General features: G+C 39.8%; 1 protein-coding gene across 1 annotated transcript; it reads right to left on the reverse strand.

The window, feature by feature from the left end:
• Window positions 1-59: 59 nt before the first annotated feature.
• On the reverse strand, window positions 60-18,115 carry TEX26 (testis expressed 26). The gene is made up of 6 exons (XM_054577090.1): window positions 18,055-18,115; window positions 15,083-15,164; window positions 10,124-10,289; window positions 8,938-9,091; window positions 2,760-2,936; window positions 60-238 (listed from the first exon to the last, which is right to left on the reverse strand). Exons 1-6 carry the CDS (start codon window positions 18,113-18,115, stop codon window positions 60-62), a joined length of 819 nt encoding a protein of 272 aa, XP_054433065.1.
• Between the last annotated feature and the right edge of the window lie 3,789 nt (window positions 18,116-21,904).

Raw genomic sequence — 21,904 nt, forward strand, 5'->3', positions numbered from 1 at the left:
ATAATTTCTATTTGATGTAAAGAGATGTATTATAACCTGTAAATTCATGAACGAGTAGCTCAAGACCTCATCCTACCTGTGTAGGAAACATTTTGCAGGTACTCTGTTACTTGAGAAGGAGTAAATGAGTTCAAGATCGTTAAGAAATCCAGGTAGGCTTTGCCGTAATCACTTTGCTGTGTGGTCTGCTTCTTTGTGCGGTCCTGATTCTTCATGTGGCTGTGCAGCACGGAAGGGACTTAGGGGACACACAGGAAAGAAAGACATGGAGGCTATTACCAAGTGAGGAACTCCTACCCTTATTTGTTGAGCACATCACTGACAGCCCTGAGCCCCACCTTGCACCTACTCAGCATCCTTTAATGGCTCTGGAACAGAAAGCACTGTGTGAGTGATTCAGGCCAGGCAGAGTGGCTGTGACTCAGCACAGTTGCTGTTGGGGTGGGAGGGGTTGGAGATGATAGTCAGAAGGTTGAGTTTGACCACCATTTTCAGAGATGTTTTTGCTGGAACTGACTCCTCTGCAGGTCAGCATGTTAGGATGGTAGCATTTCCCACCCGCTTTGTTTACCTTTAATGTCACCTCCTGGGCAGACTGGGACTGACACATAAAGGGGCTTCCCCCAGGTGCCATAGGATGAGCAGTTTGGAAGAAGGATGACATCTGCTGACAGCACTCATTGCACTTTCAGACTAACAGAGGTGTGAGGTACAGATCACTGACCTTCAATTCTGAACATTGCTTATTGAATGTGGGTTCTGACAGTTGTGAGATTTTTTTTTAAAAAAAGCAATGAATACCATATGATCTCACCTATAAGCAGAACCTAACCAACAATACAAAGATGCAAGGAAAATAAGACCAGCAACACTGAAAGGAAAAGAAATCAACAGAGACAAGAGGGAAGGAGGGGGGGTTGGGGGAAGAAGTAAGGGAAGGGGCAAGTCAAGGAACATATAGCAAGGACTCATGGACAAAACCAAAGGAGAAGAGCTGAGGGAGGGAAGGAGGGAGGGGGCAAGGGAAAGTGGTGGAGGGGGGGAGGCAGAGACAAATGTATTTGAAAAAATAAATTAAAATAAAATTTAAAAAAAAGCAATGAAGATTATGTGAGAATCTGTCCACAACTTGTCCAGTCTTTGTAAACCTTAAGCATACCTTAAATACTGCCTTGGTTCCAGGTGTCTCCTTGAAATGGACCATTGGCCAGATGGAGGGACCAGCTGGTGAGGGGGCTTGATGCTACATCCTAAGAAGAGTGTTTATAGGGTTTGGGAATGCTTTCAGTGCAGGAGACTTAGAAGGCATACATAAGATTTTCATAGAATGATAGATTTATACTCTGAGGGAAGAAGTGAACCAATGACTAGAAGTTGAACATGGAAGGTTTTAGCTGTTCAGAACTTTCAAGCAGTTGAAATGTCTCAGAATGAAGGATCTCCTTGGGGATGAGCACTCCCCTGAAGAGTCTGAGCAGAGATAATATCATCTCTTGGCAAGGATAGTATAGTTGTGACTCACATAGGATGTGACGATTGAGGGGTATCCAACCTTTTGACATCTCTGCGCCACACTGGAAGAATAGTTGTCTTGGGCCAGACATTACATACATTGCGACACATAATCACAAAAAAAAAATCTCATGTTTTAAGTAAATTTATGATTTTGTGTTGGACCATATTCACAGCTATCCTGGGTACATGTGGCCCATAGGCCACAGGTTGGACATCCCTGATAGACCAAGTAACTTCTTGGCTACTTTCTAACCCCAGATGATAAGCGTATGTTCAGTGATTTCTGTGTAAAGTACTATTGGTCCCAACTCCATGCCAGGAATCAACCACTGTCTCAGAATGACACCCAAGAATCCTCTCAACCAGTACCTTGGAGGTAGCTGGATCACAGAACTTTTAAAAACTTCTCTTTTGACAAAATAGAAATCTGGGTCACACATGCACACAAACACACACTCCTCTAATCTGAAGATGCTTGAAAGGTATGCCTTGTGGATAAACTTTCAGTGAATAAATAACGAGGCTAATTTCATTCCCACCTAATCTCTTTCTCTATCAATTTATAGCAACTGAATCCTTCCTTTCATATTATAATGGGGGAGAATGTCCCCCAATCCCAACACCTGCTCCTCCCAAGCTGACGATATACTCATTTCTTGGAATAAGCAGGCAGTTCTCTTTGAGATTTACTCATTTCCTGAGTTGGAGGCTAGGTACCACAGAGGCATAGCTTTAATTCCATGTAGGGATCACTGGCATTCTTTGCCAGTCTTATTAAGATCAAGAGGAATCTAAGAAAGAAGGCACTCCTACCCTTCATGACAGCATGAATGGAACTGTAGAGTATTATGCTAAGTGAACTAAGCCAGGTGGTGAAAGATAAAGATATAAGTGGAAACTAATCAACAAAACAAACAAGCAAGCAAAACAGAACCAGAGACATGGAAATAAAGAACAAACTGACAGTGACCAGAGGGAAGAGGGGAGGGGGATGATGGGGGAAAGAAGGGGAAGGGTCAAGTCAAGGAACACGTATAAAGGACCTATGGACAAACACAATGGGGGGGGTGGGGATGAGTGGGGGGATTGAATGTGGGAGGGGGTGGGTAGGGCAGGGGAGAATAATGGGGGAAAATGGGAACTATAATTAAACAATAATAATTTTTTTTTTAAAGATCAAGAAGAGTCTTGAGGGAACGGGAGAATATTTACTAAGTTGTTTTAAAAGCTACAAGTGCACTTACCTAGACCCTGAGAAGCGATTGGTAGGCTTGAGTAGCATCCATATTTGAAACTAAAATCCTGAAACTCAGGAATTTTAGCTGGAACTTGGTAATTACGTCGAAATTCAGTGTCTGCAGGGTGGGGTAGTAACTTTTTTGATTCCAGAAACATTTGAGAACTTTTCTTGATCTTCTGAGCTGGGGTAGGGTAGAAGTAAAAGGCAATGATTACTGCTTCTCAGCTATTTCTAAATAGTGTCATATTTTCCTTCCATTTTGCTCTGGCAGTAGCTTCCAATTTATCACACTAAACCTCACTCTTCTTGTATTTAAAGGTATGGTCAATTTCAACCAAGAAATAATTTTCTGCTTTATCAGGCACAGGAAGAATATGCTCAAGTGATTAGAAGTAGTTCCTAATGAATGCATTTTATATGGGTTAGAAGTGCTCTATGTTCTGCTCCGAGGACACAGAAGGCATGGGTAGGGTGAAGGGAGAGAGATTTCAGATAGGCCTAGGGTCACCATGTAAAACACAGGATGCCAGTTAAATTTGAATTTCAGATAAACAGTGAATAATTTTTTAGTATAAGATCATGTAAGTACTTGGTATTTATCTACCATATATCATTCCAATTTAATTGGGCATCCTGTTTATTTATGTACTGCATCTGGCAGCCCTAGCTGGAGCATTGCATCTCATCACCCTTACCTGGAAAGAACTACTCAAAGCTGGTTCTTTCTACTGATGGAGGTATATGTAACATCATTGTCCTTAGTGGACAATAGCACTGTTATTTCTTTGAATATATGATCATTAGATATTTATTAAGCACTGATTGAATACCAGGTCCCATAAGCACACTACCAGATTACAGAGGAGACAGTCATAAGCCATCTCACCTAGATGAGTTCACCCTTAATTCTTGCTACAAAATGTTGGTGCACAAGCGCATTGCACAACCCCAGCTTCATTCAGGACAAAGATGTTCAAACCATGGATGTCACAAACAGTGTCCAAACAGTGCTAATTACTACTGAAACTAAACTCAATTCTTGTTCCAAATTAGTTTTTCAAGAGGTCTTTTCAAAGTACATTCAAATGTATGTTGTATATCAAACAATATGTGATGTCATCTACTGGCACGCAGAAGCATTTTGTTATTGATTTTTTAAAAAAATGATCTCAGTCTAGATAAGCACACTTTCAATTTAGGTGACTCAGGAAGAGAGGGTGTGGGTACTCAGTGAAGCCATAAGCTGCCCATGGAGAAGACAAGGTTATAGAAAGGAGGAAACTCTACGGCTCAAAATCAGAGATCCCTTGACATATTTTTGGAAAATCACTTGGCATTGTTCTTAGTAAGTACCATCTATAACTTGATTTTTGTAGATTACTAATAGCTTTATAGGAGAAAAATTCCTGTTGAAATACTTGATGTTACTACTCAAAAGCAAATATGTTCAGTTCCTACTTGTGTTCTATACCAAAGGTTAAAGACAGTTAAGTCATTGTTTTACCTTAAGACAACCTCAAACAAGTATGATTAGAAAGATAGATACCAGATAAACACATATGGAATATGATGTCTTGCAAGCATAACACTTAGAAATAATAATTAGCACACGGAGGTGATCCATCATAATTACTTGGGATGGTTTTTCCAAATCACACCTGCTGAAACCTCATCCCAGACACTGAGAGTCTCTAAAAGTGGGACCCAGGCACTTACTTTGTGAACAAGCTTCTCATATGCTTAAGCGTCATTGACTCAGAGCCTTGAATAAGGTGCTGCAGAAGCCCAGAGAAAGTGTAATGAGCTCTATTAGGGGAAGGGGAGGAAGATGACAATTAAAAGGCAGATATAGCAAATGGCATGCTTTGACAATGGACTAACACTGAAGCAAAAAGTACACAGTGTATTCATGAAGTAATTTGGCTGGTGGGAGTGTAAGGCATGCACTGTGGGGAGAAGTAGCTGAGGGTAAAGCAGGAGACACAAGTTAGGGTCTGGAGGGGTTAGCCCATGTGAACCAGAATGGACCAGCATAGAAGTAGAGAGATAGGAGATGAAGACCCAGAAAAGACAATAATCAGAGCTTATACTTACTGCAAGTTCCCTTGAAGATAAAGGTTAAGTTGTATTTTCATTGATCCTTAGTACTTATCTCAATAATAGACCTCATTAAATATTTACTAAATTAATGAGTGAACAAAAGAAAAATCAGACAATAATTGCTATAGATAAGCAATTAATCTAAAGCACACACTAATGACTGCTATGTGATGTATGCTTCAAATAATTCTTCATTATTAGTTCTTCTCAACTAATGCTTTCATTGTCTTTATAATATTTCATGTTAATGAGTTTCTTTGGCATTATTAAGGAGAGAAGTTCCTGATATATATGGGCCCAACCAATACCTAAAGGCCCTTTAGTGGTATTGAAGTATCGACAAAAAAGACAACCTGGTCCAAAGCTAACCACCCCTCCAAGGCCTGGACTGTCCCTGCTCCTCAGAAGCTCAGGTCCCACCTGTTTCTTTTCCACTTGGTAATGATGACATATACTACTGCCCTTATAGCCCAAAGAGAGAAACTGGCCCCTTTAAGATTAAGTATGACATCTGTTGAAAGGCCCAGTCCAAAAGTAAATCTACAGAAAGGACTATTCAAAACCACTAGGACCCTTGGCACATAACCTATAGCCAAGTGAGAACCAGTCCTGTTGCTTTTATCTGCAGCTGAATCATCCAAGCAGAGTTTTGCAAGCCTGAAATTCTCAAGAAAAAAACCACCTTTTAGTGCTTCTCATTCATTCACCATAATTCAATACTGAGGATACTCAGGTAAGACATGGTCCCTGAGTTTCCAAAGCTTAAAGTATTTAGAGAAACAGATACAAAAAAAGATAATTACAACATTATATGATAAATGCTGCAGAAGAGGAGCTATAAAAACATATTGGATGTCCATCGATCCAAACTTGGAAGATGAGAGAAGACTCGTTGGAGAGAAATAGGGTTTACACTCAGACTTAAATGGACAGACATGGGCTAAAAGAAGGAAGGGAGAGAGCAGTCCACAGGGAACAGCAGTGTGTGTGAGGTGTGAGGCTGCAGGGGGCTTGGTGGGTCTAGAGGACAGAAGGCAATCAATCTAATAGTGTGGGGACTGACAGGAGGAATTGCTGGAGCAGTGGGTAAGGACCAGAGTGCACAGAACCTTGAGGACAATGGGGAGTCATTGAAGGGTTTTAAGCTAGAAGGTGATGTCAACCGCACACCTAGAAACTCATTATGCCTATAGTATGGACAATGGACTAGAGGAGACAAAAGCACAAAAGGGAGTTGGATTAGAGGCCATCCCAGGAAGAGACATAGATACCCTGAACTAAGGTAGTAGCCATGGGGAGGGAGTGAAACAGATGGAATTAAGAGATTTAGAAGGGTGTCTTTGACAGGTGTTCAGTATTTATTTAGGCAAGGGGACATGGTAACTTGCACATGCTAAAAGAACAATTTTGATTGGAAGCTCAATGACATCTTTTAAGAATGTTGGCACTTCTGGCCCTGGCCAAGTAGTTCTTTGGTTATAGCATCGTCCTGATGAGCCAAGGTTGTGGGTTCAGTCCCAGTCAGGGCACACCTGAGAATGAATAAATGAATGCATGGATGGGTAGAACAACAAACTGATCTTTTTCTCTCTCTCTTTCCCTTCCTCACTCACTAAAAATCAACAAATAAATCTTTAAAAGCAAACAAAAGTACTAAAAATTGCTGGCATTTCAAATATTTTTCCATGACCCTTAATGTTTATCTGCAATATGATGGTTTTTGATTCCATCCCCTTCCTAACCAAAGATTTATTCAGTGCAAAATTGAACCAAAGAAGCACTGGATTCCAGTATGCCAGGAACTGGAGAAGGGTGTAGTAAGATTCTGGACCAGAAAAAAAAAGAGGGGTTCAGGTCGAGTATGAACAGCAGTCAGGGAACTCTCAGTTCCTACCCGAGTCCTGCTCTCAATGCCAACAACCAAGCATTTACGTTTCTGGAAAAACTGATCTACAAATACTGGCACTTGGGGGTTTCCCAATAGAAAGAGATCTCATCACCTAAGTCAAGCACCAGCTAACAAAACCCATCCTTGTATGTGGTTTCCAATCATATTTGAATACCTCCCTTGTAGAATTTGTGAAACCTGGAGCTTAATACTTTAGGTAAACCATTTAAAGAAAAAAAAAACCGAGCCTACAGAAGTGAGACTTAAGTTTTATTAGCTGCATTAAATCTGCCTTCATTCCCTTGTATATATAAACAAAAACATTTTTTTATTAGACCATTAAGACACAGAGAAAATAGCGATGAAGCAAAGAACAGATGAAAATACTAAAAATTAAGTAAATCATATGTATCCTAAAATTTATAAGAGAAATACTGCATCTATAAAACAAGAACAGAATGCTATTTGTACAAAATAATCAGAGAGAAGAAGAAAGAGGTCTTGGAAATTAAAAAGCATGAGAACTGAAATTAAGAATTCTGTATGAGTTGGGTGAAAAAGTTAAAAATATTTCAAATAAACAAAATACAAAGAGAAAGCCACTAAGCGAGAAAATATAAGAAAATTAGAGGATCATACCAACTCACAGTAGTCCCAGAAGAAAATAGAGTAAAGAAATAGAAGAAACCTAGGAAAAGGGTATATGGGAACAATTTCCAAAACCAAAGGACATATGTTTCTAGATTAAATGGTCCTAATTGTCCAACATAATAAATGAGAGTCTCACTAGTGCATGCAAATGTGAAATTTTACAGTGTTAGGAATAAGGAGAAGATCTTGAGAACATCCAGGGAAAAAATTATGAAAAAAATCAGAAATCAAAATGGCATCAGTCTTTTACATAGAAGTCCTGGTGCTAGAAGTCATTTGAGGGACCTGTGGGAAAATGGTTGCCATCCTAGAATTCAATACCTAGACAAACTATCAAACAAGGATAAGGAAGGAAAAAAAAGACATTTGAGACTGGAAAGAACATACCCAAACAATTTCTTCCCACATTCCCTTTCAGAGGAAGCTACTGGAAGACATGTTTCAACAAAATGAGGGAGGGGGAACAACACAGAGAAAATGTGGACTCAGGAAATGAGATTCAGGGCAGGAAGAAACCAGAGAAATGCCCAAAATGATGAAAAAGGAAGTCCCAGGGCACCGTTGGGCAGCACATTTACAGAGCAACTCTTCTAGATTAAAGGAGACTTAGGGAGAGTGTCAGCTCCCCGGGAAAATCTCAGACTGATAGAAAGTCTGAAACTGTATTTGGGAAAAAAATCTTGGTAAGTGTGTGACAAAACAGTTGGAAAAAATTAGCAACAGGCACATAGAAAATTAAGCAAATGAAAAAATTATTAACTCTAGTAAAAAACAAAACAAAAAGTAAAAAGAAACATAATTATAAAATACTACCTGGCTCAACAGTAGATGTTTACATATTATAATATATCATATTATCATAATCATAATATAAACCCTATCAACTGAGTAAACCAAAATTTTGTAATACTGAGAGAATGAATGGAAGAAGAGTGAGGAAGAGTTATAGGGGAGCCAAATCCTCAACAGCCATAACAGAAAGTCAGTAATAATGTCTAAAACTGATGGACTAAAACATAGCAGTATGAGAACATTCTATTAAAATACAAAGGATGACATAAGAAGAAACAGTTGAAATGACTGAAAATAATTGTCAATATGAAGAAGGACTGGGTAAGGGAGACATGGGTAAAGAAATTGCTGCTATTCATTATGAGCCTGCAGGGAACTATTTTAAGTATATGCATGAACTGGTTTAATAAAAGTTTTAATTTTAAAAATAGTAATTAAAAAAACAGTTAAGAATTAGAAACAGGATGTTTAACTTGATCCCTTCATCTTTACCTGGCTCATTTGTCTTTGTCCTTCAGCGCAAGAAGCCTCTCTAGAAAGGATGTGTGCAATAGGACTTTCAGCTAGATTTCCTATTTTGTACACCCATAGCACCTGCATTTCTCACAACAGGCACCTTTTTATACTTCACTATTTCTGTTAGCAAATTGCCTTTTTCTATGTCTGTCCTGTGAGTTCCTTGAAGAAAGGGGCAACTGGTACTCCAATGCCCAGCACATTAGCAGGAAAGAAGAGAAACGGACATGTTTACCTTCAGCTCTGTCCACAAAGTCTCTCCTAGTATGGGAAATAAACTGATTTGATATCGCCTTTCTGACTTCATCCATTGAAGCAGAGATTTTCAAAGGGAAGTAGCTGTTCACTGACGTGGAGTGACCTGGAGGTAGCGTCCGGTGAAAAGAGCCCTATCAATACAAACAGAGTTTTTAAGAAAATCCACACGGTTCACCTAATGGTGTGTGTGTGTGCTGACCCCAGGCACCTCGTTGCAGATGCGCTGTGCACAGGAGCCTGTCCACAGAGCCATTGGTTTACCCAGCTATCATTTTACACAGGCACTTTGTCACTTCTTTGATGAAAGAAAATTTCATCAAAGTCCAAAGAATTCTGCCTCCACTAGAAATCTTCATACAAGACCAGAGGAAGAGAAGACCCTATGAATTTTAGGGCTGGCTACACAACTTCTGCTTTGCCTTGGGAGCTCCAAGTTCTCTCTCCTCTTTGCCTCCAAAGAGATTTATGAATATAAAACTTGGAATCTCTACCACCTCTTTCCATGTTCCCTCTCTTCCTTCTTGCTTCCTATTTCCCTGAGAAAACTGAAGCCAACAAAGAGAACCTCCACAGCCATCACGCCCCCTCCCAGCCACCGCATCTGTGATGGCAGAGGAGCTGCCAGGCCACCCACCAGGGTCTGACCCCACCTGGCACCCTAGAGCCTGTGTTAAATCTGACACAGGCTCTCACCTCTCTCTTGCAACTTCCATTCTTCCCTCTGTCTTCCATGGTTGTCATTGGTATCCATGCCTGCCTTTATTTCTCCCATCTTAAAAAGAGAGAACTCTCCCTTCACCCTACTTCCCCCTCGAGTTACTAAAATGTTTCTCAGTTTGCCTTTACACTGAAATTCCTCAAAATAGATAATACTCCACTGTCCCACATTTGTCTTTCAAATGTCTTTTAATCTTCAGGTTCCCACTCCATTCCCTTCCTCCCCTTATAATTTCTCTATGTGAATTTCACTTCAATTTTTAATTTTTTTTAAATGAGGCAGTTAGGGAAGAAATAGTAAGAAATAAATGTGAAAAGGTGGACAAAAAGAGTCTAAGAAGAACCATAACTGTAGATGATGAAGGATCTTTGGGATATATTCAAACTCTCAGGTATGGATTATTGATACAGTATTACACTCAACAGATATGCAGGTATTATCTTACCTGACTGGTGTGAGAATTGTGGCTCCCAGTCTCCTTAGGAGTCCCAGCTTTGATCAAATCTTCTTTAGAACATAACTTCCAGATGTACTCATCATTGTAGTGTGTCTGATTGAGAAGAGGATCACTAAGGGAATATGTATATCCTAATCTTCGGATGCTTTTTTGACTACAAGGAAAGATGGTGAAAATTAGAGTAAAGAATTAAATACTAAGTCTAAAAACAGCACACATGTCAAAGAATTCTACTCATTACATTTTTTTAAAGATAGGTTTAAGACTTGATGCCAGAAATTGTTTAATTTCTAGAATTCCCTAAAAAGAAGCAATCCTGTATCTTAGGATGGATCCTAAAGTGAAATTTAAAAGAATAACAATAGGAAATTCACTAATTTTTAAAATTCATTTTTAAAGAGCTGAGTACTTTCCTGTAAAATAGTACTTCAGTGTCACCAAACAGAGAAGAAAAGTTTCTCTCTATAGAAGTATTCTAGTTAATAAAAGGAAGAAATATAAGCATTAGGATATCAGTGCTTTGCAAGTCCCTAGGGAAATAATGCATCCAGGCAGTGATCAGCAGTTTTCATTTGCAGCTCAAAAAGAGGGACCACCAGGTTCTATGTGTTCTTGATAGGCATGTACAACACCATCCATTTAATATTTTTGCTAAAATATTCAACCTGAATCTGAAGAAGTTTCTGGAATGTCAGATTACAGGAAATACATGAAACTAGGGATATTTTAATAATGTAGTGGGAGTGAAATCAGAAAAATCCAGAATCCATTTCTTCGTAGAAGAAATTCTCATAGAAAAAAGGGGGAAACATGTAGATTAAATGATGTAAGAGATATAATAACCAAATGGGATGTATAGACCTTATTTGGATGTAATTCCGAACCAACTATTTTTTAAATTATAACACAACTGGGGAAACTATTGCTGACTGGCTATATTTGATATTAAGAAAAAGTTTAGGTGACATAGTAGTATTGTTATATATTTTGAAAGAGTCCTTATCTTTTAGAGATACATAAAAATTATTTAGAATTGAAATGATATATAACACCTCGAATCTGTTTCAACATTAGCCAGTGGGGTGGCTGGGTGGAGGGTGCACATAAAAGTGTCCATGTGTTCTTGATGATTGAAGCTGGGTGATAGCTGGAGATCTGTTGTGTATGAGTATATCTAAAATATTTCATATTGAGGTTTTTTACCCCCAAAAAAGGGCTGGTTTAGGCTCAGATTATGTCTGTAAGAAAACATACATCTGGAAAGTGGGACACAGCTGGATGATGACTATTTTACCTGTCATCCAGATGTGTGGTCCTAAATCAAATGGAAGTGATCACAGGTACAGGAAGATTCTCCAAAGGAAACAGAGCACAAGTAGCTTTGAAGGGGCTGATTTTCAGATCTCCATTTCTGAGTGCACTCTTTCCTAACAGGCACCTGCCTGGGAGCAAACCTGCATAGCTCTGGGTCCTTTCTTCCTCACAGCCCTTTCTCCCGTCTCCATTCCATCATAGGGTCTTTCTAAGGTGCATTACACCTCACCTGGGGTAAGCCCCCAACTGTGAGAGGTGCCTAGTGGAGGGAAATTTTGCCCTAGATTTTAGGGCAGCTCCCTTGTCACCCAATTCCGCACCCTTGCCTAGGTCTCATGCCTCTTTCTGAGAGAGGGGAAGAGTGAGGCTCTAACCAAGGTATTATAACCTCTGCAGAATGCTCTGAATTTAGGTACATTGTAGTGGCAAAACTCAGAGTAGTATCTAGTTTTCCATCTTCTAAAAATTAGAAACATTCATTCCTCATTAGGGAGAAGCCTTTGGGAAGAGAGCAGGGAATATAGAATGCTTAAAATACTTCTTTTCCCCACTGATTTAAAGCATTTTTTCAGTTTTTTAAAAATCTCTAGAATATGTAGTCAGCTGGAAAGAAAAGCTTCTCTGAGTAGAGGGAGCAGGAGAGGGTGGTGATGCTGATTCTTTTAAATGTAACTGGAATCTTTTCCAAAGCTACTAGAATTTTAAAGATTAACTGGATAAAAGTGGTGCATAAAAGTCTTAAGAATTTTTTTGTGTTCATCATTCAATAGATATTTAAATCTTATTTTTAAACCCAATCATATGATGAAATATGTACCTGATGCAGCCAGTCTTCACTTTATTTTATGTTGTAAACTATTACAACATGACCTTATTCTGGCTTGCCAACCCAATTAATTTATACCACACACAACTTTATCTTTTATTAAATCAATAATGACTGTTTGAGCTGGTGTCTAAAGAATTCAGTGAAATTATTTCTAATTTCTACATATAATTATTATTTGATTATTCCCCAATGTTAAGTGCACTAAAGTTCTAGACACTTGAGAATATTTTTAACTAAGGAACATTTTTTTAATTATACTCCTCTCTTCACAGATAGTTTATACATTTCATTGCATTATTTTTATTGCTATAATATTGGCTATATTAAAATCATATTAGACCTGAATCTTTTTACATGTCACCATCTACTTTTAATAATCTTCCCTAAAAAAAGGCATTCCATACTTTATCAGTAGCTTATAATATTCCTCAAAGCATATATTAACATATATTGGAACTGGAAGTGTAGTTATATTTTATTTTGACTGTAAGCAAATCTAATTTTTCTTATTGCCTTGACAACAAGGACTGACTTTACTGACAAGGTAAATATGGTGAAACATATGAATTAAATCTCCAGCTCCAAGATTTTGATAAAAATATATATTAAGTATGTGATAATATAAGCTTTTTGTAAAAAAAATATTGTATTGAAAAACATTTGTTTAAACTGATGTTCCCATTTTCTAAGTCCTTTTTAAGTATATAATATTAAATAGGTTTCCTCCGAGTAAAAAAGTAACATGTAATTTATAGTCATTTGTTAAGACATGCCTTTTCAATACACTTCTAAGAAAATGAGACAGGGAATGACTTAATAACTGTATGACATATCATCTAATTATTTGCTTTCAATAAAATTGAATGAGTACCCTTCCATGGTGTCAGCCAATCAATCATTAAAAATACAAAACAGACAGAGAGTTGAGTGACACTAAAGATGCCTTTCATTCATGTCTACTTACTTATGTGAACAAGGTTTCTCAACAGTAGCATCTACATATTTAAAAAAAGTAAAGAAGCAGAAAAAAATTAATGTTGAATGTGGTCTTATTCCAAAAGTAATAACACTCAAAGCTAGATACATAAACTAATTGAAAACAAAACAGCCCCATCTATCTCATTAAGGTGTAGTTCCAAAAAATTTACTTTTTGTATTTAATAATTATTAACATTTTTTATTGTATTTATTGCTTTGAGCCATTGTGTACTAAAAATAATTGTGATAACTCAACACTTAGGGTCACATGACATGTTTAAAAATTAATTTCAATTAATATACTAAAATAGTTACCAAGAAGCATAATGGAGTGATCAATAAATTGCTCTCAAATACAAAAATATATTACAGCATGGTAAAATTCTATGGAGGAAATAGAGTGGGACTAAGAGTTCAAGAAGGAAAAGAAATGAAGTAATTTATCTACTAAAGAAGAGCTTGTTTGTGCATTGTTTAAAAGGGTCATATAGCATGAATCAATTTGCTAAGGTGTTTAGATTACCCATTGGTTATATTCAAAGGGATGACTTAACAGTTTTATTTTTAATGTCAATATTTAGGATGGGCTTGAAGTTTTATCTTTTTCAACTATCTAAATTTATGATGGAAACTTTTCTGTGAAGTTTGAGACGCACTGACCTAGACTTCATTAGTAACCTTTTTTTGGGGGGGGGCTTTCATCCCAAATGTTTCTTCTTCAGACAACTGTTGCTGTGTGGGATGCTGGTGGAATCATTACTGTCCAAGGGTAAATCTCCCAGTGAAAGGGCATGATGTGACTCAGTACAGTAGCCAATAACTCGGAAGTCAGGGGTCTTGCAGCCCTGTACTTTTTGGAAGTCTGTCATATACTATGTTGGGGTGAATGAATGAAACATTTTTGAGGAAATCTCTAGTTCTAGTCACTGTGATAATACTTTTATTCTGTCCTCAGAACCACCACCAACCATAACACTGAGCCACAGGTGGCTTATGACTTGCCTCAGGTGGTAGAGATAAATTAAGTTAGAACAGGGGGCCGATGCTACAATCCATTTCTGCCCGATACCACAGCCATGGTCTTGCTGATACTACACTTGAACTTCTTAATAATTTGAACTTTTAAGATGAAAGTATCCTCTTTTTTGGAAACAATTTACAGAGTAAAGACAGACAAGTGAAGATTCTCCATGCTAATTTCCCTCCTACCCCTGATGCCATGAAAGACACCAGGGCTTTCTAGTCCCACTCTTCACTCACTGACCAGGGAGTTCAGAGAGGCAGCCAATGGACCGAAATTCCCACCACCTGAGATTCAGTTGGAACTGGAGAAGTTGCCGACCAACATTGCTTTAGGAAGCAAAATGTACAAGAGTGAAGGTAAGGGCAAAGGGACTGTGGACTTCTTCCAGCTCCCAAGACTAGTGTTGTTAGAAGTGTTAACAATTGGCCATTCATCCATTCATTCAGCTATCATTGCCTGTCTACTACGGCTCAGGTGACGGATTCAATTCATCCTCAGTGTTTAGGCAGCATAATTCTATTAGCCTACTTATGGCTCTATTGTAAACCAAGACACACAGTAACTTGAGGAAGAATCCATGGGTCAGTTTTCTTCATTTTCCTGCAGGAGGTTTGGACATTGTTTGAAGAGGGCACTCTCTCTGGTCCCTGGGGTAGAACTGTGCATGCAATAGGTCCTACCAGAGTGCATTCTTCATAAGCCCTCTCTGGTTACTCTTCTTACTTGTTTTGCATTCTGAATAATTGAATACAAGTGAACAAATTAAAGTGTGCATGCCAATCTGACTCAAATAGGGATGTACCGAATTAAAGCAGGCACCGCTCCCCTTTTTGGTGTGAATGCAGTCTTCATCGTGGTGGCGTAGGAATCCCAGTGGGTATTACCTGCTAAAAGTACAATAAAACACTTTTAAAAGGGTGAGACCAGCACATATTAATCAAATGTTGTCTTAATAATTAAAATAATTTTGCAAGAGAAAAACATTTTGGACAGTAATATTGAGTCTAAAGAAATAAAGACCAACTTGTGGCTTCCACTAAGAGAGGAAGCTTAATTCAATTGTCTGAGTTTTTCCCCCTACATAAAAATAAGTCTGTTGTTTTACTTGAGAATCCATACATGCTACTTTTAATGAGTTTAAGCAATATGTAAAAATATAAAGCAAAAATTTTATTTGAAATTTATCATCTTAAAATGCTCATGTTTCTGATTTAGTGACCAATTTTTTATACATCACATTACATGAACCTGTAAACACATGAAATGATTGTACACAAATCAGAGTTTATATGTCTGTTCATCCTGGACACTTTCTCCTGCTTCTTCTTCTCCCTGCTCATTATCATCTGCCTCCCCATCCCTCCTCCCAGCATGCCCGTGTTAACAACTGTACTGGTTTCTTTCCAGACTTTTATACCTGCTGATGTAATCATATACTGATTTACATATACACACATAAATACATTGACATATGGGGTTTTAGCTCTCACCATTTTTAAAAAAGGGACTCCTGAACCCTATACAATTTAATTAATCAATGTCACCCCAATAAATTCAATAAAAAAGTAAAAAAAAATGGGCCCATATTACACAAAATATCCCTTTCTTCTCTGTCATATAACGGTGTCATATGGGAAATCCCTCAAACTCATCCAGTATAACTCTAATTCATTCTTTGTAATGATTGTGCGAGATTGTGCAGTATAGATGTTGTTTAAAACTCTGAGACTGGGTGAGATCAACAAGGTAGGAGGAAATTAATTAGAGGAGATGAAGTCTGGGGCATGCCAACATCAGGAGGTTGCGGGGAGAAGTAGTCAGGGAAGGACACTGAGAAGAGCAGTAAGCGAGGTTAGAAGAAAACTGGGGAGTCCTGACACCCAGAATAAGAAAGTATTTACAGGAGGAAGGGATCACCTATGGCAAATGCTGTTGGCTGAGTCCAGGAATACGAGGACTGAGAATCCACCATTAGGCAGACTCCAGTCAGGAACCTCTGAAAAATGCCAACAGCCACCAGAAGCTGGAAGAGCAAGGAAGGATTTTCCCCTAAAGCTACCAGAGGGAGTACACTTCTCCAACACCTTAATTTTGGGTGTTTGGGCCTCTGGAGTATGAGAGAATGTATTTCTGTTGTTTTAAGCCACCAGTTTATGGTAAGTTATGGCAGTCGCTGGAAGTAACACAGCACTTGAGAGCTTAATCTGTAGTAGTATTTTAATAGTAGATAGTCCAGAGCAGTCATCATCAACCTCATCCTGTCTGGGGACAAAGCTGGGCAGTGACACAACAGGCCCACCTTTGATGGTTACCATTTCTGGAAGGGAAGATGTAGAGACCCCAGACTGAATGTGAAGAGGAAGCTTGCCCAGGGGAAAGGAACTTTGGAGCAGGACCGATGAGGCCTGGCAATCAAACCAAGGTGTCAACAGATCTGCACTCCCTGCTACTCTGAGCAGCTGGGACCCTCTTAACTGAGCTGGCAAAAGTTAAGAATGCCAACATCCTTCTAAAAGTTAGAAGGACAGAAGATGATTTTGTGTTGAGTTTGAGGCCCTTCTGTAGCATCCAAATGGATCTGGTAGACACTTGAATATTTTAGTCTGAAAAGTAGGAAGAACATCCCAGGTAGAGTCTAGACTAGAGAACCATTGATGTTTTCATGGACTTGAACTTCTGTGGCAGGGGTGGCCACTCACAGAGGGTGTAAACCAAGATGCACATATCCGGGGGATGCCCACATTTCCCCAACAGGAAGGGAAGAGGAGACAGTGAAAGAAACCAAGACTGGTGGCTGGAAAGGGAGGAGAAGACCCAGGAACGCTGTGCCTCCTCTTTGCCCTGCCACCATATAGAAACTGGGTGTTTCACATAGCTTTCGTTCTTAATTATTTTCATTTCCTACCCTCAATTTACAGAGATTAAATGGAATGGGAAACACATTTCATTCATTCTTACGGGACTGTGATTCTAGGGAATTTGCAGTTAAACAATCCCCACTGCTCTGGAGCCACCGTGGAACCACAGTCACCCAGCTAGAAGACTGCAAGAGTTGTTGTTACCATGGGAAGGGCGAGGCTGGTGCTGGCTACACAGCAATCATGCCACCAGCATCACAGCACAGTGGCCCTCCGCTGACACAAAAAGCTGAGTGAGTAAATGTGCTGCATTTGCATGAAAAATTAATTTTAAAAGCACTACATCTGTTAAACACAAAATCAATTTGAAAGAAAAATCAGCAAATGATACAAGCAACAGCTGAAGGCAATAGTTTTCAGCCTCTGCTACAACCACGTGATGGGGGCAGGGCTGATGAACGACCGATGCCTCTGTGGATCCCATTGGGGGCTGCGTCCCTGCGTTCTGCACCCCTGCCTCGACTTTCTGTGCTCCTTCCCGGGGGATCAGGGCCCCTGTTGGGTCAGCTGTCTTCAGAGCTTCCGACCTTGCTTCCTGCTTTGGATTTTTTCTCCTGGAAAAGCACTAGTCTCTCTTTTTTCCTGCCCCACTCCAAGAATTCCATGGTATGTTTAAAAGCACCTGAGCATTTTAGGAGAGGATTGGCAGGGTTGTTGAAGGTTGGACAGAAGCAAGGTCATAAATGCCCTCTCAGCTTCCCTGACTCTCAGCCTGTCCTTAAATTGAGTCCCGCCTTTGAGGGGAGAGGCAGATACCCTTAAGGACCAAAGCAGCCTGTGCTCTAGTGTACCCCACCTCCAGAAAAGACACCACCCTCCCACCCCACCTCCAGGCTGTCAGGGTCCACAGTCTTACCTGGCCGGATTTTGGGGCCGCCTTGAGAGGGGTACGGGGCCTCCAGCCCAGTCTGTGCCATTCGTGCTTCAACAGGCAATCCTCAAGGTCCTCGTTCCAGCTGGATCAGGGCTGCTGGCGCTCGGATACTTTGTGACGCGTCGCCATGGAGACGCGGGCCAGCTCTGCCGCTCAGCCCCAGCAAACCTGTACTTGGCGGCAAAGGGACGTAACGTAGCAGGCTAGGGGACCAAGTGTCAAAGGCAAGATGAGCTTCTAGTAATATGCATACCTTGCTTTCATGTATTTGTATAGGAGCTTTCTTGAACATTGTCTTGTGTATTTGGGGAGATGAACAAAAGGGAAGTAGATGGAAAAGAAAGATACTGCCAGATTTTCAACTGCAAAGTTTCATTTACTCATAACTTTCAGCTCAAGCAAAAGAAGGCCAAGGTATTACAGGTCTTTGCAGTAAGTAGGAGCCAACCAAGAGGACCAAGTCACAAGGATCCTCAAGTAGGTAGAACCAGAACCACAAAATCCCTGAGAAAATGTCATGCTCCCAGGCGGGTCATCTCCACACAGGAATTAGAATAGGGCAGGAGGGAGAAAAGTGTCCTTGTGAACAAGAGCCGGCAGGCATGATTGTGACACCTTGCTCTGCATAGGCCGTGTTCTATCATGTTTTGTAATTTTTCTGCCCCTGAAGCTGAAACTGTGAGTCTCACCCCAGGTACTAGAGTTCTCCTAAAATGTGGCAGGTTTTTATCTTCCTAGTCTTAGCAACTACCTGGTAATTTGACACACAGTAGGTGTTTAGTAATATTGAATGCTTCCAGGGTAGGACGCACTATTCCATACTGCAGAGAGAAGACATGAGGTGGAGACTGCCGGCAGCATGTTTAGAAAGTAATTTACACCATTTCTTATCCTCAAAGGATTTGTTCTAACACAGGATTTTAGGGGAACAGTGAAGTGGAACAAAGGGAGGTTTACAAAGGACATAGAATAGGCAATTCTAAATTTTCTGAGATTTGGGTCTTATCCATATAACGGAAAAGAACACATTTTGAACTCTCAAATTTTACAGCAGTGAATGGTGGAACACATCATAAGGTATAGGCTTCTGTTCATGCTGTTGAAAGGAATGAGTCTAAGTTAAGATTTAGTGGTGGCATCTAAATTAAGAAAGTAATATACAATAACAGATTACTGTCTGGAAATGAGAGAGCTAGTTACCATAGCATAGTTTAAGAGAAATATACTTTTTTAAAAAAAATAGAGCAGTGAGCATAAGGAATTTTTAAAATAAGTTCTTATTAATATCTTCCATTTATTTCCTCTTGAGTAAGCTGTGAAATGGGGTTCATACTGAATGGAGAGCTCCTTGTACTTTCTGCCTGGGGCCCTTGCAGTAAAGCAGAAACATCTCTGAGTCCCAATTTCTTTGTAAAATGAGTCTACAAGTACCTACCTCACCAGGTTGTAAAAATGAATACTTCTCAATGACAATGTATAGGCTGTAAAGCCACACAAATCTAAGTCTTACTCCTTTGTCTTACTGCTATTGTGACCTTCATTCTTTTTATTGTCTTTCAGTTCTGCCTTAAAATGGATTTTGGGGACAGGTTCATTTTATTATGAGCACTATAGTACAGGGCAGAAGGCTTCCTGCCTTAGAAGTTGGATTGCTTTTCAATGATAAAGTAGAATTTTTTTCCTTTCTCCTTTCCCTCTGCAGACACTGACTGTGCACTGGAACTGAGCTGCTCAATGACATTAAGGGCAGTGCCCTGGGTATCATGGGAGCTTGGGGAGGTTGTTCTAGAAAAGGAAATGTCTGCACTGAGTTCTCCCATATGTCTGGGAGGCAGCCGGGGCAAGAGGAAAGGTGCCGGATGCCAAGCAGGGACCCAGGAGGCATGGAACAGCCAAATATTCCAGAGACCCTAAGTGGCATGGCACTGCCAGATTGTAAAGAGTGAGGAGAAGCTGAGAGGCAGCTGGGGTGGAGGCCCTGCAGGCCAGGCTGGGGAGTTCAAATATGAGAATTGACTGGAGTGGGTTAAGCAACCAGAGTGAAGGGGTCAAGTCATAAATTTAAGTACACCCTGGCCCCTTTTTCTAGGAGCAAGAGAAGTAAGTGTCCATATGACCTGCCAAAATAAGTTAATCATTCAGAAATAAAGACATCTGGGTCACTAACATGCCTTTTACAGACTTGCGATTAAAAACAATGGAGAAGCTGTATCGAATGGGTTATTTCTTGATTGGTTGTTTCCAGTTTAAATGACCACAGTAAATTTTCTTTCTGCACACACATACACATGCAAAAATATGCATGGACACAGAAAAACATAATGTAAAATAGTAAAGATGGGTGGATTATGGAGGGGAGGATAGACTGCAAGTATAGAACAACCCAGTTTTGTCTGTGAAGAAGAAGTCTCCAGATGCAGAAAGGGAGTGGGTCAGGTAAAGAGTTATTACATTATTACTTAATGGAAGAGAAGAGTCAGCAAGTTCTAGGCCAAGGGAAAGGAGTGGGGAGAGAGAACTGGACACCGCAGGGAATAGACGGGGCCCCGCGGATCCCCATTCAGTAAGTCAGCTGGGGCCTGAGATTCTGCTTGTCTAACAAGATCACAGGTGACTCACAGAGTTTGAGATGAACAAATCTAGAGCCTTTTCCCACGACCAGCAGCCTGGGCATCAACAGGGGGCTCGTTAGACAGGCAGAGGCTCGGGCCCCACCCAGACCTAGGGAATCAGATCTGCAGCTTCACGAGACTTCCAAGAGTTTCTTTTGCTCATTCAAGTTTAAGAAGCTCTGCTCCAGGTCATATGAGGCCAGGTTGTCTCCTGATGAGAGGGAGAACAGAAAGAGTTGCTGAGAAAATTTAAAGAGAGAGCTGATGTAGGATATTTAAAGGGCTTGGCAGGTGGCTGCTTCCGAAAGCCCAGAAGAGGTCACAGACAATCTTACAGTGATGCCCACATATTCTGGATATGAATGTCCTGAGTGAAGTTTTTCTGGCTTGGTTGTTATATTTGCACATACTTCTATTACTATGTAGTATGCAGTGCTTTGAATATCTTCATATAAAAAATAATATATTACTTTTTCTTCTTTATTTTAGCTGATTAACTCTGAAAACATTTTGTGAATTTTTGTGATGGCTTCTATTATTCAGGGTTCTCTGGAGAAACAGAACCAAGAGAGAGATTTAAGAAATTGGCTCATACAGCTGCATAGCCTGGCAAGTCCAAAAGCCGCAGAGGTCCAGCGCAGTGCTGATGTTGAAGCTCAAGTATGAAATCTGTCTGCAGAATTTACTTTTGGTCAGGGGAGGGTCAGTCTCTTGTTCTATTCAGGACTTCAGCTGGTGGGAGAGGTCTACTTACATTGTGGAGGGCAATCTGCTTCACCCAAAGTGGGCTGATTGAAAGGTTAATCTCATTCCAAAAGAACCCTCATAGAAACATCCAGAATAATGTTTGACTACTATGGCCCAGTCAAGTGGACCGATAAAATTAACCGTCACAGACTCAGGTGTTCCTGAGGTCATCTAGTTCTTACCTGCCACTAAGAAGGGCTATGGTGAAGTAGTCCAAGAATTACTGCTATCCTTTTATTTAAAAATCTGAAAAAAAATTCTATAATATTCTCTGTTTTATTGGAACACTCCAATTTAATGCAGAAAATTCTAAATTCTGATTCTCACTCACTAAACTTGCATTTTATCCAAATAAATCCATAACAGCAAGTATAGGCTGTTGATTCTATCACAACCATGTTAGTCGTGTATAAACGTCACCTCTCCTGGGCCATCCTGTTCTGTTGGATTCTTGTATTTTTCTCATCTCTGAA

Source organism: Pteronotus mesoamericanus, unplaced genomic scaffold (genome assembly GCF_021234165.1).
Source record: "Pteronotus mesoamericanus isolate MK-2021 breed Mesoamerican mustached bat unplaced genomic scaffold, CSHL_Meso_final contig_41, whole genome shotgun sequence".
In the NCBI taxonomy this organism is placed as follows: Eukaryota; Metazoa; Chordata; class Mammalia; order Chiroptera; family Mormoopidae; genus Pteronotus; species Pteronotus mesoamericanus.

What these genes read in the sequence shown, in the direction of transcription:
- TEX26 (XM_054577090.1), bottom strand. Translation starts at nt 18,115, where the DNA reads ATGGCACAGACTGGGCTGGAGGCCCCGTACCCCTCTCAAGGCGGCCCC. An exon ending in CGGCCCCAAAATCCGGCCAG is followed by an intron (nt 15,165 to 18,054) that starts GTAAGACTGTGG and finishes TACTTTTAGCAG; the next exon opens with GTAATACCCACTGGGATTCC. An exon ending in GCGGTGCCTGCTTTAATTCG is followed by an intron (nt 10,290 to 15,082) that starts GTACATCCCTAT and finishes CTTTCCTTGTAG; the next exon opens with TCAAAAAAGCATCCGAAGAT.